The 15,316-nt window shown below is 33.9% G+C and overlaps 1 protein-coding gene and 1 pseudogene across 1 annotated transcript; both read left to right on the forward strand.

Annotated features, from left to right (window-relative positions):
* Window positions 1-2,640: 2,640 nt before the first annotated feature.
* LOC130869965 (olfactory receptor 4C15-like) lies at window positions 2,641-3,539 on the forward strand (annotated as a pseudogene).
* A 10,385-nt stretch (window positions 3,540-13,924) lies between these two features.
* Window positions 13,925-14,881, forward strand: LOC130869756 (olfactory receptor 4S2). The gene has a single exon (XM_057762170.1). It carries the CDS (start codon window positions 13,925-13,927, stop codon window positions 14,879-14,881), a length of 957 nt encoding a protein of 318 aa, XP_057618153.1.
* The last annotated feature ends 435 nt before the right edge of the window (window positions 14,882-15,316 follow it).

Genomic DNA, 15,316 nt, shown 5'->3' on the forward strand with positions numbered 1-15,316 from the left:
TACTCTTAGGAATAGAAGGAAGAGTTAGATACAAACTTTCTGCTTTGATCATACTTTCTGCCATAGCAAAAGGAATAGTTATGCAGATTTTCCAGACTGATACATGGTGAGACTTGCAAGCCACAAATTTGCCTGGTTATGACTCTAGAAATATTTACTATATTTTTTTCCCAAAGTGTTACTTGAATGAACAAATTTCATTGTAATTGATATGATTTTTAAAGTGTGGTTTTAAAAACATATTTATTATTACGACTATTTCAAGTTTTATCACAGTCTTTATGTATAGATACTGTAATATAATTCTTCAATTAATCTTTATATGTTTCCTTTTATTTTTGTTTATGTAATATGTCAATAGAACTGTGGGGTTTTTTTTGGGTGGGAGCTGAGCATGATGTCACAAACTTGTAATCCCAGCACTTCAGAGGCAAGAACAGCAAGAGCAAGAAGAGTCTATGGTCATCCTTAAAGCATGGTGAGTTTAAACTCATGCCCATCCTGGGCTACCAGGGACATAATTCAGTCACCTCTAAAAATGAAAATGAACTATCATTCTTTTAAACCCATGTCCAAAATCACTGATATAAGGTAATTTGTTAAATTTCAAATGGGTATCACATATGAAGATTTTTCCTGCATTTTTGATAGCAGACTTAACAATTTTGTTCTTTCTTTTAACATTTTATTTATCCAATTTAAGATTAACAAAAGTAGAAAAAAAGAATTTCCAGGATGTATAAGCTATTCGTTCGGTCTCTCAAACAATGTCATGCTACATTTAGATAAGAAGAGTACATTCATGCTTGTTTTAGAATGATGACAATGCATTGTAGAGTTCTACTTCTGTTGTTTTGTAATCTACACCATATGAATAAATACTAAGTTTATATTATAGAAGCTGATGAGAAACATACATCAGAAGAAATTGAAATAGTTGTTTTAATATATTAGACAACACTGTTTTGGCTTTGTTTTATACTTTAATAATATTGTAAAACTGTTTCTATATACTCTAATTGACAATTATTAAAATAAACTTATTCTTCCTCTTAGTACAAATACATTACTATTTTATTCACAAATTTTAAGAATAATATATCTATAAATAAATGCTATTCATATACAAAATTTCTATATTATAGACATGTACATTGTATATACAAGATAGGATATGGACAATTTCCAAGCTGTGTCTTGAGAAAAGTGAGCTCAGGGGCTGCATTATTTATCTGAATGATTAATGGAAGAATTTCTGTGGATATGGAAGTTGGATTTTCAAAACAATAAAATAAACTTTAATTGTAAAAACATATCAAAAGCAGCATTTTTAATATTGTCAAATTGGCTCCCTTCATGAGCTTAGACTAAACAAGTAAGCTATTTATAAATATCTCCAATAGACTAAATTAACACAGATTTTAAACTATGTCATAGAATTATAGTTCCTAAAACCAGATGTCATGGTATGCAATAGATGATTAGGAAGGGTCACAACTAAATATTATAGTACAACTTCTTTTTTTCTCTATAATACTTTTAATTTGATGTAGTAAATTTGCATGCAAAAGTGTTTGGCCATTGCTTTCTAAGTCTTATTTTAAATTTCAATAATGTACAAAATGTATCTTTATCATACCCATCCCTCACAGTCCTTCAGACCCTCACAGAGTACTTTACTGCATCATCCTCTCAAATTCATGGCCTTCTTTTATAATTTTTCAATTAGTTATTTATTTAGTAATAGTTTCCTTTGGATTAGTTCGCTATAATAACAACAGACATTATTTTATTTAAGAAAGGGTCACATTTTAAAATGCTGATTTAAAAATTGATATCATAACTCTTTATAAATATTCATCTTTTACAGAACTAAACACTTTGCCAAAGACATTTCTGAATTATAAAGAATAAGTTAATCTAACAAGTGTTAATGCATTCTAGACATCAAAGAGAATTTGAAATATATCCAGGATTTCCAAGTTCATTTCCTGCTGCTTCATCAATTGGTATAGCAGAGTGATTGAGTAGTCTCTAGCAGATATGGTTAATCAATTGTGGTCTTTCTGTCCGTAAGTAGAATATGGTTTGGCAATGTCCACACACCAGGAAGCTGCTGGAGAATGAGAAAAACTAAAATTTGAAAGATGCACTGTTTCTTTCTTTACACCAAACAGGTGATTTTCATTTTTTATAATACAAATGAGGCTACATTGAATATTTAAAAATTTATATCCATCACAATTCTACCTGATCAACTGATAAATTCTCAATTTTTGTTCTAAACATCAAAGAAATTAAGCAATAGAAGAATACATATAGTGCACATGCTTGTTAATACTATTGTTAAATTCTTTGAAGCAAGTTTTCTCATAATTACAGATTTAAATGCAACAGAGAAGGCTCAGTGTTAAAGATATGTGTTGTCAAGAGTGAATACCTGAGTTCAAACCCCAGAACCTACACAGTGGAGAGTGATGTTATTGCTGCTAATTGTTCACTGACGTCTACACAAAAACTAAAGCATTTTTGCCTGCACACACACAAAGTCACACACAAAGTACATAAGCACACACATACATCAGTGACTATCTACATGCATAAATAAGAGGAATTTTATCTTAAACTTTCTTGAGAATCATGCCAAATCAGACTATTGTAACAGAGTCCATTCTCCTGGGACTTTCACAGAACCCAAAAGTTCAGAAAATAATATTTGTTGTATTTTTGTTTGCCTATATTGCAACCATAGGAGGCAACATAATGATTGGAGTAACCATCCTCTGAAGTCCTGCACTGCTTGGATCACCTATGTACTTCTTTTTGGCATTTCTGTCCTTCTTGGATGCATGCATTACTTCAGTCATTGCACCAAAGATGATTGCTGACTCCCTCAATGACAGCAAAACCATCTCCTTTGAAGGCTACATGACACAGATCTTTGCTGAACACTTCTTTGCTGCAGTAGAAGTGATTGTCCTCATAGTGATGGCCTATGACCACTATGTAGCCATTTGTAAGCCCTTACATTACTCTTCCATAATGAACTGGAGGCACTGTGGAACTCTGGTGGGGTTGGCATGGGCAGGGGGATTCTTGCATTCTATCAGACAAATAATCTTCACGTTGCAGTTACCCTTTTGTGGGTCTAATGTCATTGATCACTTTATGTATGACTTGTTCCCATTACTCGAGTTGTCCTGTATTGACACATTTATGCCCTGCTGGTATTTGCCAACAGTGGCTCTATCTGCATCATAATCTTTTCTATGTTGCTCATCTCCTATGGTGTCATTTTGTTCTCTCTAAGAAATCACAATTCTGAAGGCTGATGGAAAGCTCTCTCCACTTGTGGAAGCCATATTGCTGTTGTTATTACATTCTTTGTTCCATGCATATTTATATATGCACAATGCACATCTGCATCTTCTTTTGAGAAAAAGGTGGCTGTATTTGATGCCATCATGACTCCATTGCTCAATCCTATGATTTACACTTTCAGAAATAAAGAAATGAAAAATGCCATGTGGAAAATATAAGAGGTGGTCTGAAAAAATTGAAAACTTTAAACTTACCTAGGTGGTGGTGGCACATGCCTTTAATCACAGCATTTGGGAGGCAGGCAAATGTGTGAGCTCAAGGCAAGGATGATCTACAAACCCTGTTTCAAAAAAAAAAAAAAGCAAAGCAAAAGAAAAGAAAAAAATGATCAAACTTACAAACTTTAATGTATAGAATAAAGAGGTCAATATTTACTTCAAGTTCTTTATGATTTGTTTATTTTACAGAAAGAGGTGACACAATTATATAATAAAAGAATCAATCCTGTAGGCTGAAAATGTATTTACCTTGAAATTAATATTTACAATATGAATTGACATTTCAGTTACAGTAGCTTGAATGAGATGTGGCCTATAAGGTCTTCAGTGGTAGCTACGTGCATAGAATTAGGAGAAATGGACATGAGGAAGAAGTATGACACTGGAGCAGTCTTTTATGTTTCAAAGGACTTGCAATTTCAAGTTAGTTCTCTCTGCTTCATGTTTGTGTTTAAAATATGATCTCATTTGCGACAGCCACCTGCCACTTATTACCTCTGTTCCTTCATAATGGACTCTGGTACCACATGCCCCAAATAATTGCTTACTTCTGAAGGCTGTTTTTGTCATGATGTTTTATTACAGTAACTAATACATCAGTGTTGTTATTTGAAACTCTATATTAGTAAATTTGCACTTCTGTAACTCAAATGAAATGCTGCATGCAAGTTACGTCTAAAATGCTTACATGTAGCATTATGCTTTTAAAAAATCTTGTTGAAACTAAAATGTGTTGAAATATGAAAAAACATTTGCTGAAATTATGCCCTGGTATAATATGCATTTATGTGATACTTTCATCGTAAAAGGTCAGAATTCAAAAATGCAGAGAGGAGTGCAATCAAGACTCAAAGAGTAAATGTTCTTGTATCATTTGACATAATTTATACAGTAGACCCAATAATATCAAGTTCACAAAATGGTATCTGCTTATGATGAGTTTCTCTTGGTTCATGTAACTATTGCATTCTGATCAAATATGAGTGCAGATTTCCTAGAGAAACAACCATGAGCCTTTCTCATTCTAGAATAATCAAAAGCAAATTCAAATGTAAATTAACTGTCAACACCAAATTGAAGATTCTAGTATATTTAGCATAGCTGTCCACATCCACAAAAAGAAAATTAAAAAAAACAACATAGTGGCCAATTAAAAGTAACTTGCATGTTTATTGTATTTCACTTAATGATTGATTTTTATATTCTTGACTTTGAATAAGAAAGTAAAGCACAATCAACAGTAGAAATAATTTTTTTTTTTTTTTTTTTTTTTTGGCTTTTCGAGACAGGGTTTCTCTGTGGTTTTGGAGCCTGTCCCGGAACTAGCTCTTGTATACCAGGCTGGTCTCGAACTCACAGAGATCCGCCTGCCTCTGCCTCCCAAGTGCTGGGATTAAAGGCGTGCGCCACCACCGCCCGGCTTAGAAATAATTTAATTGGGTGACTTCTCCTAGTAGTTTCTGCTTTCACAGTTTCTTACTGTCACAGAGTGAATTTAGTTATAAGAAGTATCTTGAGGGATTAGGATGGAATGCCCTCTGCTCAAATACCTTATGAAGTTTGGACTTCAATGTTTGAAACAAAACTATGAAAAACAATTTCATTCTGGTCACAGTGTAGCAAATAACACAAATTCAGTTTATATAAAATTTAAACATCTTTCTATTCTTTTAACTACAAGTATTTTTGTTTGTACTGTTGTAATGTTTTACAAACAGAAAAGAGCTTATAATACTCAGCAGAGAAATAAATACTCAAATATATTACTCAATTTTAATTCATATAAATTTAGAGATTAAAATTTTATTATTTTCCTAAAATATTGTGTATATTTAGCATTTTATTTTTTATTCATTCTGCTTTGGCATAGTCAATTCATGCAAGTATTTTTAAATATGAGGATATCTAACTGCTATTCTAATATCAAATTTTTTTACTGTAGCTACTGTACTTAAAGAATTTTTAAAAACTCATTGTCGGTGTTAAAAGTGAATATTAAAATGTATATGACTATATAAAAGAAGGCAAGAAACATAGCTTCTAATGTAAACATTGAAATGGCTCAAAAAAGTAATTTGGGCCGGGCGGTGGTGTCGCACGCCTTTAATCCCAGCACTCGGGAGGCAGAGGCAGGCGGATCTCTGTGAGTTCGAGACTAGCCTGGTCTACAAGAGCTAGTTCCAGGCTCCAAAACCACAGAGAAACCCTGTCTCGAAAAACCAAAAAAAAAAAAAAAAAAAAGTATTTTGGTAAAGAACAAACTAGAACTGCTTTTCTCAAATCCTTAAAGATGTCTTATTTCAAAACTCTTTAATGACCTTGGGTTTCAGCTCATTCTTATGTTCTAAGCATTATTTTGTCACCACCCCTGACTACTATTTTTTAACTTTTGACTAAGAGTTTTTATTTCCTTTTATTTCTTATCTTTTAATTTTAGGAAATATAAAACAATCACATTGAATAGCTTTAGCAAATGTATAAAATAAGATTACAATGAAATATCATGTTCGTGGTGGGAAGTAAAACTGTTTTTGAGTAATAAAAGGATTGGTTTAAAAAGAGATAAAATGCAATCTTTGGAGATTAGAGAGATAGCTCAGTAACTAAGGGCACATACCTACTGTTCTCTCGAATCCCAGAACCTACATAATGGTTCGCAATCTCTATAACGCCAGTGACAGAAGATTTGAAGTTCTTTTGTGACTCTAAAGGATCATGCATGCACATGGTACATATGTATATACTTAATATACACATAAATATAATATAAAAATAAATAAAGTTTAAGGAGAAAATACAATGTGTAAAGTTGCTAATGATGAGAAATATTAAATCAAATTGCAATGAGTTTAATGATATGAGCAGAAAAGTGTGTGTTGTACAAATATTAGAGCAAACTAAAACCACTGTTTGACATATTTTAAGTCATCCATGAATATTAAGTAATAAGATATCATCCTAACCAAAAATCATGAAAAGAAGGTTTGAAATGTTGACATATTTTCAAAGTTAAAGTATACAACTGAAAATGAAAATGAAAATGAAATGAAATTTATGCCCTGAAAATGCTGAAACATGCATGGGTAGTCTGTATGTGGTAGTTCTGTTGAACGTGTCCATATTGAGATTTATGGTCCAGGTTGATAACAACGACTGACAAAGTCTCTTCCTCAATAGGGCACCAAATTTCATTGCAGATGGTTGTGAGCCATCATGTCATTTTTGGGAAGTGAAATTAGAATCTTTGGAAGAGCTGGCAGTGATCTTAACCACTGAGCCATCTTTCTAGCCCCAAAACAAACAATTAGTAGAGATAGAAGCATAAAAGCAATTTTAGCATATTAATCTATCACCTCAAAAAACATGAGAAATTATTTTAGCCTTCATTATAAATTAAATACCATACAAATGGATTTTTAGCTTTCTTAATGAAGATCTCACCTCTTAAGGGAGGCAGAGACTTGCTGAACCATCTATTTTTCTCTGAAGTTAAAATATCTGTAAAATACTTGCAAAGATAAAATATGGTTCCTACAACATAATAAATATTTATCTTTTAGAATACACTGAATATGGTTTTCAACAAGATAAATTTTTCGACTTATTTGATCTATTCTTTATGTATATAGCTCAGGCTGTTCTCAAAATCATCTTGTTTAGCCTTTATGTGCTAAGAGTACAGGCTTGTGGCTCTAATCAGACATCTGTTAATCTCTTACCAAAAGATCAGAAGGACTTACTATTTACTGGTATGTAAAATGTTGACAACAAGCATTATACAGAGGGAGTACAGCTGACAAAATCGCTAGGCTGCATCCATTTTGCAAAGCTTTGGGAACCTACCTTTTGAGTGGTGTCTGTCATCCTGTAAACCTTCTGAAGCCATGGTGTCCCTCTTTCCATAGTGGAATTCATACCCAAAATACGTCAGCAGTGTATTAGTTATTGGACATAACATTTGTATATGCTGTTAAATTGAATGACCTTTCATTTGGCCATATAATCTTGATATTTAGAATGTATACTGAGGGCCTTGAATTCTCACAAGGCCCCAGAGAAAGGAAATGCTTTACACTCAGGCATCAGCAGGAACAAAGTCTCCTCTTGGGAAGCTAGAAATGCCATGCTCTGGATTTTACACTACCATAGTTTCCCCTTTGATCTAGCACATTAGGTGTTATATCTAGGGCTAAGAGATTCCATTTCCTTTAATTCAGCTAGTTAGAGTTACAAACTCTAACTAACCACATAAGTGTGGTCAACATACAAACTCTATTTTTCTTATTCTTCGAATTCTGTACAGATTTAAATCCTCATACTAATTCTCCTACAGGAGAGTTTCAGGATAACTTACACCTACTTTATCCATCCTGTTAGCCCTAAGAAATGCATGCGTGGTATCATTGTTATTTACCAGAGAACTGTGAGCTATGTCTGTGTGAGTATATATACTGGAAACCTTGTGGAATGGAAAAAAACAGCAAGGAATATTAAAAGAAGAACATCGAGGAGGAACAAATGAAGGGGGACATCATGAGAGCATTAGAGAGAGCTTAGAAAGAATAAATGGGAAATGATAAAAAGACTTATGGAGTTAGTTTGTTTACTCTCAGTTATCTTTAGCCAGTTTTCTCCTGCTACAACAGTCCTTCTGAATCCTAAGAGGCTTAAGGGTATTAGCACCACAACATAAACCTCAATAAAATGTCTTTTGTCTTTTTTCAACTGTAAGATGTACATCTTTTATAATTTATATATCGAAAATAATTTTGTACAAGCTTTAGCACTCAATTTCTAAATAAATTTTTAAACATTTCATTTGCCCAATAAAATACCTTACTTTGAATTCCCATTGCAAAAAACTTTGGGGTCATGCAGACCAACCCCTGAGGTTAAGATGTCATAAATGCCAGTATTATCAACGGTTAACACTAGACTCATTGAAACAGGCTCTCACAAGCTTTTACTTAGATCCCACTTTTTGCCTTCAAATTTCATAAAGTCATTGTCTTTAACAGCTGATTAATACACTAATGTGTAAATATATCACATTTGCTTCATCCATTCCTCATTTGAGGGACATCTAGGTTGTTTCCAGGTTCTTGTTATTACAAATAAAGGTGTTATGAACATAGTTGACCAAGTTTTCTTGCATTATGATGAACATTCTTTGGGTATATGACTAAGTATGATATAGCTGGGTTTTGTGATAGATTGAGTCCCAGTTTTCTGAGAAACTGCCATAAAATCTTTGTTTGTTGTTGTTTTGTTTTGTTTGTTTTTCGAGACAGGGTTTATCTGTAGCTTTGGAGCCTGTCCTGGAACCAGCTTTTGTAGACCAGGCTGGCCTCAAACTCACAGAGATTTGCCTGCCTCTACCTCCCAAGTTCTGGGATTAAAGGCTTGCACCACCATTGCCTGACTGCCATAAAATCTTAACTGGAAAAGAATTGTTTGGTTTTCTTTCAAATAAGTACAAAAAAAAAAAAGAATAATCCTGAGTGAAATAACCCTGACCCAAAATGACAAACATGGTATGTATTCACTCATAAGTAGATATTATCTGTGCAATACACAATAATCTTACTACAATCCAGAGACCATGAGAGACCATGTAACTAGCAGGATTCAAGTCGGGGGATATTTGGATCTCCCTGGGAAGGGGAAGTAGAAGAGAGATTTTGTGAGTTGACTGCATGCAGGTGGGGATGAGAACATAAGTGATCAGGTTAGGGTCACAGAAGGGGAGAGTACTGAAAGATACTACTGAAAAGTGAGGGGATTTTGAGGTCAGGTAAACATAGAGTGCAAGGGAATCTCCCAGGACTCTACTCTACCCTACCGTAGCTAAGGCTCCTAGCAATAGTAGATGTCCACAGGAGGCTTTTCCCTTTCCTGAAAAGGGAGGGAGGAGTATCAGTTTCAGGGATAGGAACAGAGGGGTAAGAAATGCTTAGGATGAGTGGAGAAAGGAGAAATGCAGCAGGATGTAAAGTTAATTAATTAATATAAGAAAGATTTTTAGCTAATATATAAAATATTGGGCTTTAGGGCTAGTGTGATGGCATGTGCTCTCAAGCCTGAAGAACTGTATGTCCAGAACCCAAGTAATCAGAGAGAATCTGCTCCTTCAAGTTGGACACTGACCTTCCATCTCCTGTTATGGTCTGATTTCACCCTACACCATCACTCAAATAAGTAAATAAAAATATAAATAAAATTAAATAATGATTTTCATCATGACATTCACAAATGTACACATCTATGTATATATTCAATTGTAGATTTTATTTTGCCTCTACAATTTAATTTTTCCATTATCCTTTCTTTATGTCTGTATTCAATTGTAGATTTTATTTTGCCTCTGCAATATTAATTCCTCCATTATCATTTCTCCAAGCCCTCTGCTGTCTCTCCACTTTTTGTGTATTTCACATATACACAGATATACAAATGCATGTTTGTGTCTATGCACAGATAAATTTATAGTCAGTATATGATGACAATGTGTGATATTTTTATTTCCTTCCATCTATAACTCTACTTAGCTACTTCTATAGTCTTCCCTTTCATAATTCCTCTTCTAGTCCAAGTAATTCATTGATAGATTAAATAAATAGATAAATTATATATAAATAGATTAACATACAGATAGATGGATAAATATGTTACATTAGAGAGAAAATATAAAAATGTAACATTCTATATCTGATTCATTTTGCTTATTATAATTATAATGAGCTCTAACCACATTCTTGAAAATAGCATAATTCCATTTTTTATTTATTATTACAGTTCTAGCTTCATACACAAGACAACTAAAAGTGCATGTACATGAATTGTCACAGAAGTATTGTTCATCATAGCCATAAGCTGGTAATACAAATAAAAAATACCCTCAAGGGAATGACTGTAGAGTAGGATACCTCCTCTTGGTACTAAATCAGAACAAGTCACCAATAATGTAATTGCATGGCAAAATTCCAAAACATTATGCTACAAGATTAAAATAGATACACAAAATTGTCACTTTTATTCCAGAAACAAAATCTCTTTCCTACTTAGTACATATGGTATGCACATTTGTCATACAAAGAGAAAATTAAGGAGACATTGTGGGTTCCCAAAACTCTGATGAAAGAGAGGGTATTTTATTTTATATTTCTTTTTTAATTTTCTTTTTTTAAATTTTTTGTCAATTGCTTTCTTTATTTTTTGCAAGACAGGGTTTCTCTGCAACTTTGGAGTCTGTCCTGGAACTAGCTCTTGTAGACCAGGCTGGCCTAGAACTCACAGAGATCCATCAGCCTCTGCCTCCCAAGTACTGGGATTAAAGGCATGCGCCACCACAGCCCGGCTTGTCAATTGCTTTTTAATAGAGCTTCGGTACTACTGTTGAATACTCAACTGTCTATGGTTATCTACAGTTCAGCTCAGCTACAAATTTATATTCCACCTCCAGTCTTCCTTCTTTCTTTCATTTGTTTGCTTTTGTAATCAGAGTCAGGGTCTCACTATGTAGTTATTGCTGTCCTGGAAATCCCTATGTAAACCAAGTTTGCCTTTAAATCAGAAAACCCTATACCTCTGCCTCCCAAGTGCTATGATTAAAGGTGTTTACTACCATGCTTGGCCAAGTACTTTAAGAGTGACTATTTCTCTAAGTAATTTTCTTTATATCTGTCTCTATTACTTTGTTAAAAGTAAGGAAATTCCAACCAAAACAATGATATAAATTGGATAATATAATAAACATATTTTAATATATGTAACAATGTACATTAAGTCAAGTAATAAAAATAATAAAATATTACTTCTGTTTACTATTTTTTCTGGATTATGTCTATTATTTGAGAATTGATTAGCCTTTAAGTATAAAATATCTATTTAATTTGAAATTCAACAAACAATAGAATTTAAAGTTCATTTTTGATGTGCAATTTTATTTTGACCATGGGGGAAGACTCTGGGAATACATTCTCCCAAAGGTCATTACTGTTTTCTTTCCACTCCTTAACCAGACTTTATAAGAAGTCAAAGAAAGAACATTTATTATCAAAGGCACAACAACCAGGTAGATTTCAGTAAAAGTGAAGACCTGGAACAATGAATATTGAGTTTTGCCACCCTGTGTTTTGGAGACCAAGGATTCTCTGGTATTAATTACTTATAATTACATAGTATTTCTGTGCTGTCTAAGGAGGAAATAAAAATATAATGTGAGTTCAAGTCCATTTGGAAAATATCAACAAGGTTAGTCCTTCTTCTCAATCTAAAAAAACAATGTTTGTGGAATGGAGTGAGGTATCAACTTTTTAGCCTTTATGATAAAATTCAAAAGCCCTGTTTTTTTTAGGAAAATGAAGTATAAGATTATAAAGAGAATGGTAAGATAATGACATATCTGTATGTGTGCTTGTTTAGAGATAGGGAAATAAGGAAATGCTAGGCACCGGAAAAAACATCAAGTCTCAAGTGCTGAAAAAAATTTAAAAGGGGCTTTTAGATTAACATTGCCTTAGAGAAAGATTGCTTCCCTGAGTCCTGTGTGCTTTAGACAGGACAAGAACAGGATCAAGTCTGTTTCTAAGTGTTTACCTCTTCTAGATAAACAAATCAAGAAGTATAGTATCATTTGCTCCAAACTCCTAGGACAGGAAATTATTGGTGTTGAATATTTTTTTTAAATGAGTAAGATGCCAAAAGAATAATAGTTTATAAAACCATCGATTGAGTTTGATTCCAAATGTGCTGAGACTACCATTGTTCTCTTGTATTTTTTCCTCATTTCTTTGTCGTACACAAAAGGAGACAGATGTATAGTGACTTTTCTACAAATCTAGGACAAAGAACTGAAGATACATAGTACATATGGCTTTCAGAAGCTCATGGTTGGCCTGCTCCTTCTGCAACAGACAACTGAAATTACATAATTCCATGACTAAAAGAATTAAGCACAATGGATCTTGAAAGATTCATTCCCAAATGACAGCTTATCACCACAGACATTTACATCCATGTGTTGATTTGGGAAAAGATCCTGAAATCTCTATTAATCCAAACTTATCCACATGGGCTTTCCCTTATGAACGACTCCCATTAGAATGTCTGCGATTTTACTACTAAGGATATCACTAATAAAATTAAAATTTGTCTTCTCCTTATACTCACTTCAGTTGTATTGATTGATAACCTCTTCCAGAAATATTGAATTCATAGTTGTCCACGTGGACTGACATGGTGTTATGCAACATGAAAGAGGAAATAGGAGGATATAGGATTAAAAGCTGATGATAAATGCAGAGTACTTCATCTTCTGTTTTTACTTTTATTTTTCTCTTTGCTTCATGTATGTATTTAAATATCACATCAAGGAAACTGCAGAGAAATCCTGGAATTCGCCTAGCTATAGCTGAAGAAATTACCTGGGACATTGCTTTCTTCTTGATTAAACACCAGAGCTGCCTTCATCTACAGCAGATTCTTCTATTATCATCAATTTTTATCATATTCATGCATATACTCTTATCTTTGCCTCTTCAGTATTTTGTTTCGATTTTATGCTCATGGACTGATTTAATTTCATTGTAGAAGTGACATTTTATGACAAACAATAATGACAAAACTTTATATGACAAATGATGTGAGGGAAGTCTCATGAAGTTAAATGATTCATCTGGCTTACAGTGGGAACATTTTAGAATCAAGTGTGTCTAAATTAAGTTTCTTTCTACAATACCACATATTGATGTTCAATTCATGAGGTCAGATGAGAGACCATAGTGTCACTTCAAGATGATCCAATTTTTAGGGGAAGGGAAGCCTGCAGAAGTCATTGTGGTTTGTTACTTGTGATTTCTGAGTAGATATGATACCCAGGTAGGACGGTATGAAGCAGGGTAAATATGAGCAAACATTCTTAATCCTGTATAATTAATGCTGCAAGCATTTGCTGATATTTCAGACAGCATTGTGTTTGAAATTTAATAGATATCTTATACAAAATAAGATCCAAGTACATTTAGAAGGTGACATATACTCTTTGAAATATAGAAGCAAATTCTTCAGGTATTATGTGAGACTGCGAGAATCAGCCTTATTTCTTAGGCCTTTACTTCTCATTATAATTAAAAAGAACACTGGGACATATCACTGAGGTAAGTTGATCTGAACAGATGCATTTAAACTGATTTCAGTGTATGGAAGTCCTAAGTGCTCCCCTTCCACCTCTAGCCATCATAATTTTTCATTTGTTATAAAATAAGAATGAATGTTGATGATCTTTTTCATTTGTCTTTCAGGTAATTTAAAGTCTTTTTGGGATTATGCCCTCAAGAACTTATTTCATAGAAGGAGTAAACAATGTCAGTGAATTTATTTTCTGGGGCCTTTCTCAGAACCCAGAGATTGAAGAAGTATGTTTTGTGGTGTTTTCCTTCTTTTACATGATCATAGTGCTGGGAAACCTCCTCATTATGGTCACAGTTTTCAGTGGCAATCTTTTCAAGTCCCCCATGTATTTTTTCCTCAGCTTTCTATCTTTCGTGGACATTTGCTACTCCTCAGTCACAGCGCCCAAGATGATTGTTGACCTGCTGGTGAGGAGAAAAACTATCTCCTATGTGGGGTGCATGTTACAACTCTTTGGGGTTCACTTCTTTGGTTGCACTGAGATCTTCATCCTTACTGTCATGGCCTATGATCGATATGTAGCCATCTGTAAACCCCTCCACTACATGACTATTATGGACCAGGATAGATGCAATAAGATGCTGCTGGGAACATGGGTGGGGGGGTTCTTACACTCCATTATCCAAGTGGCTCTGATGGTACAGCTCCCCTTTTGTGGACCCAATGAGATTGATCACTACTTCTGTGATGTCCACCCTGTACTGAAACTTGCCTGCACAGACACCTACATTGTAGGTGTGGTTGTGACAGCCAACAGCGGTACCATCGCACTGGGAAGTTTTGTTATCTTACTAATCTCATATACCATAATTCTTGTGTCTCTGAGAAAGCAGTCAGCAGAAGCCAGACGCAAAGCCCTCTCCACCTGTGGTTCCCACATTGCTGTGGTCGTCATCTTTTTTGGTCCCTGTACTTTCATGTATATGAGGCCTGATATTACCTTCTCAGAGGATAAGATGGTGGCTGTGTTTTACACCATTATCACTCCCATGCTGAACCCTCTGATTTACACTTTGAGAAATGCAGAAGTAAAGAATGCAATGAGGAAGCTCTGGGCTAGAAAAGTCACCTGGGAGAGGACTGGAAAATAGCAGAAAGTTATCATTAAATAGGCAAACTTCAATTTCTTCAGGTTTGAATAATGTCATTGCTTAGTGAGACAACAATAGCAACCTCACTGGATTCAAAAGACAAATGCTGGAGCACTGTGTTACACAGACGTTAGGTACAATTATCATGATCATACTATAATATTTTATGTGCAGATAATTTTTTGTAAATACAAATAAAAACGATTGTATTACTCGGTCATAACAATGATCACATAAAATCATTGCTGTCTGCTCTTCCTAATTATTTTGTTTAAGGGAGAATCCAATGAAATACTTTTTTTTTTGTTTGTTTGTTTGTTTTTTTTTTGTTTGTTTTTTTTTTTTTTGGTTTTTCGAGACAGGGTTTCTCTGTGGTTTTGGAGCCCAATGAAATACTTAAGACTGTTTTTAGGCTTTAAAAATGTGGTATTTAAG

The sequence above is a fragment of the Chionomys nivalis genome, chromosome 2 (genome assembly GCF_950005125.1).
Source record: "Chionomys nivalis chromosome 2, mChiNiv1.1, whole genome shotgun sequence".
Lineage (NCBI taxonomy): Eukaryota > Metazoa > Chordata > Mammalia > Rodentia > Cricetidae > Chionomys > Chionomys nivalis.

What these genes read in the sequence shown, in the direction of transcription:
- LOC130869756 (XM_057762170.1), top strand. Translation starts at nt 13,925, where the DNA reads ATGCCCTCAAGAACTTATTTCATAGAAGGAGTAAACAATGTCAGTGAA.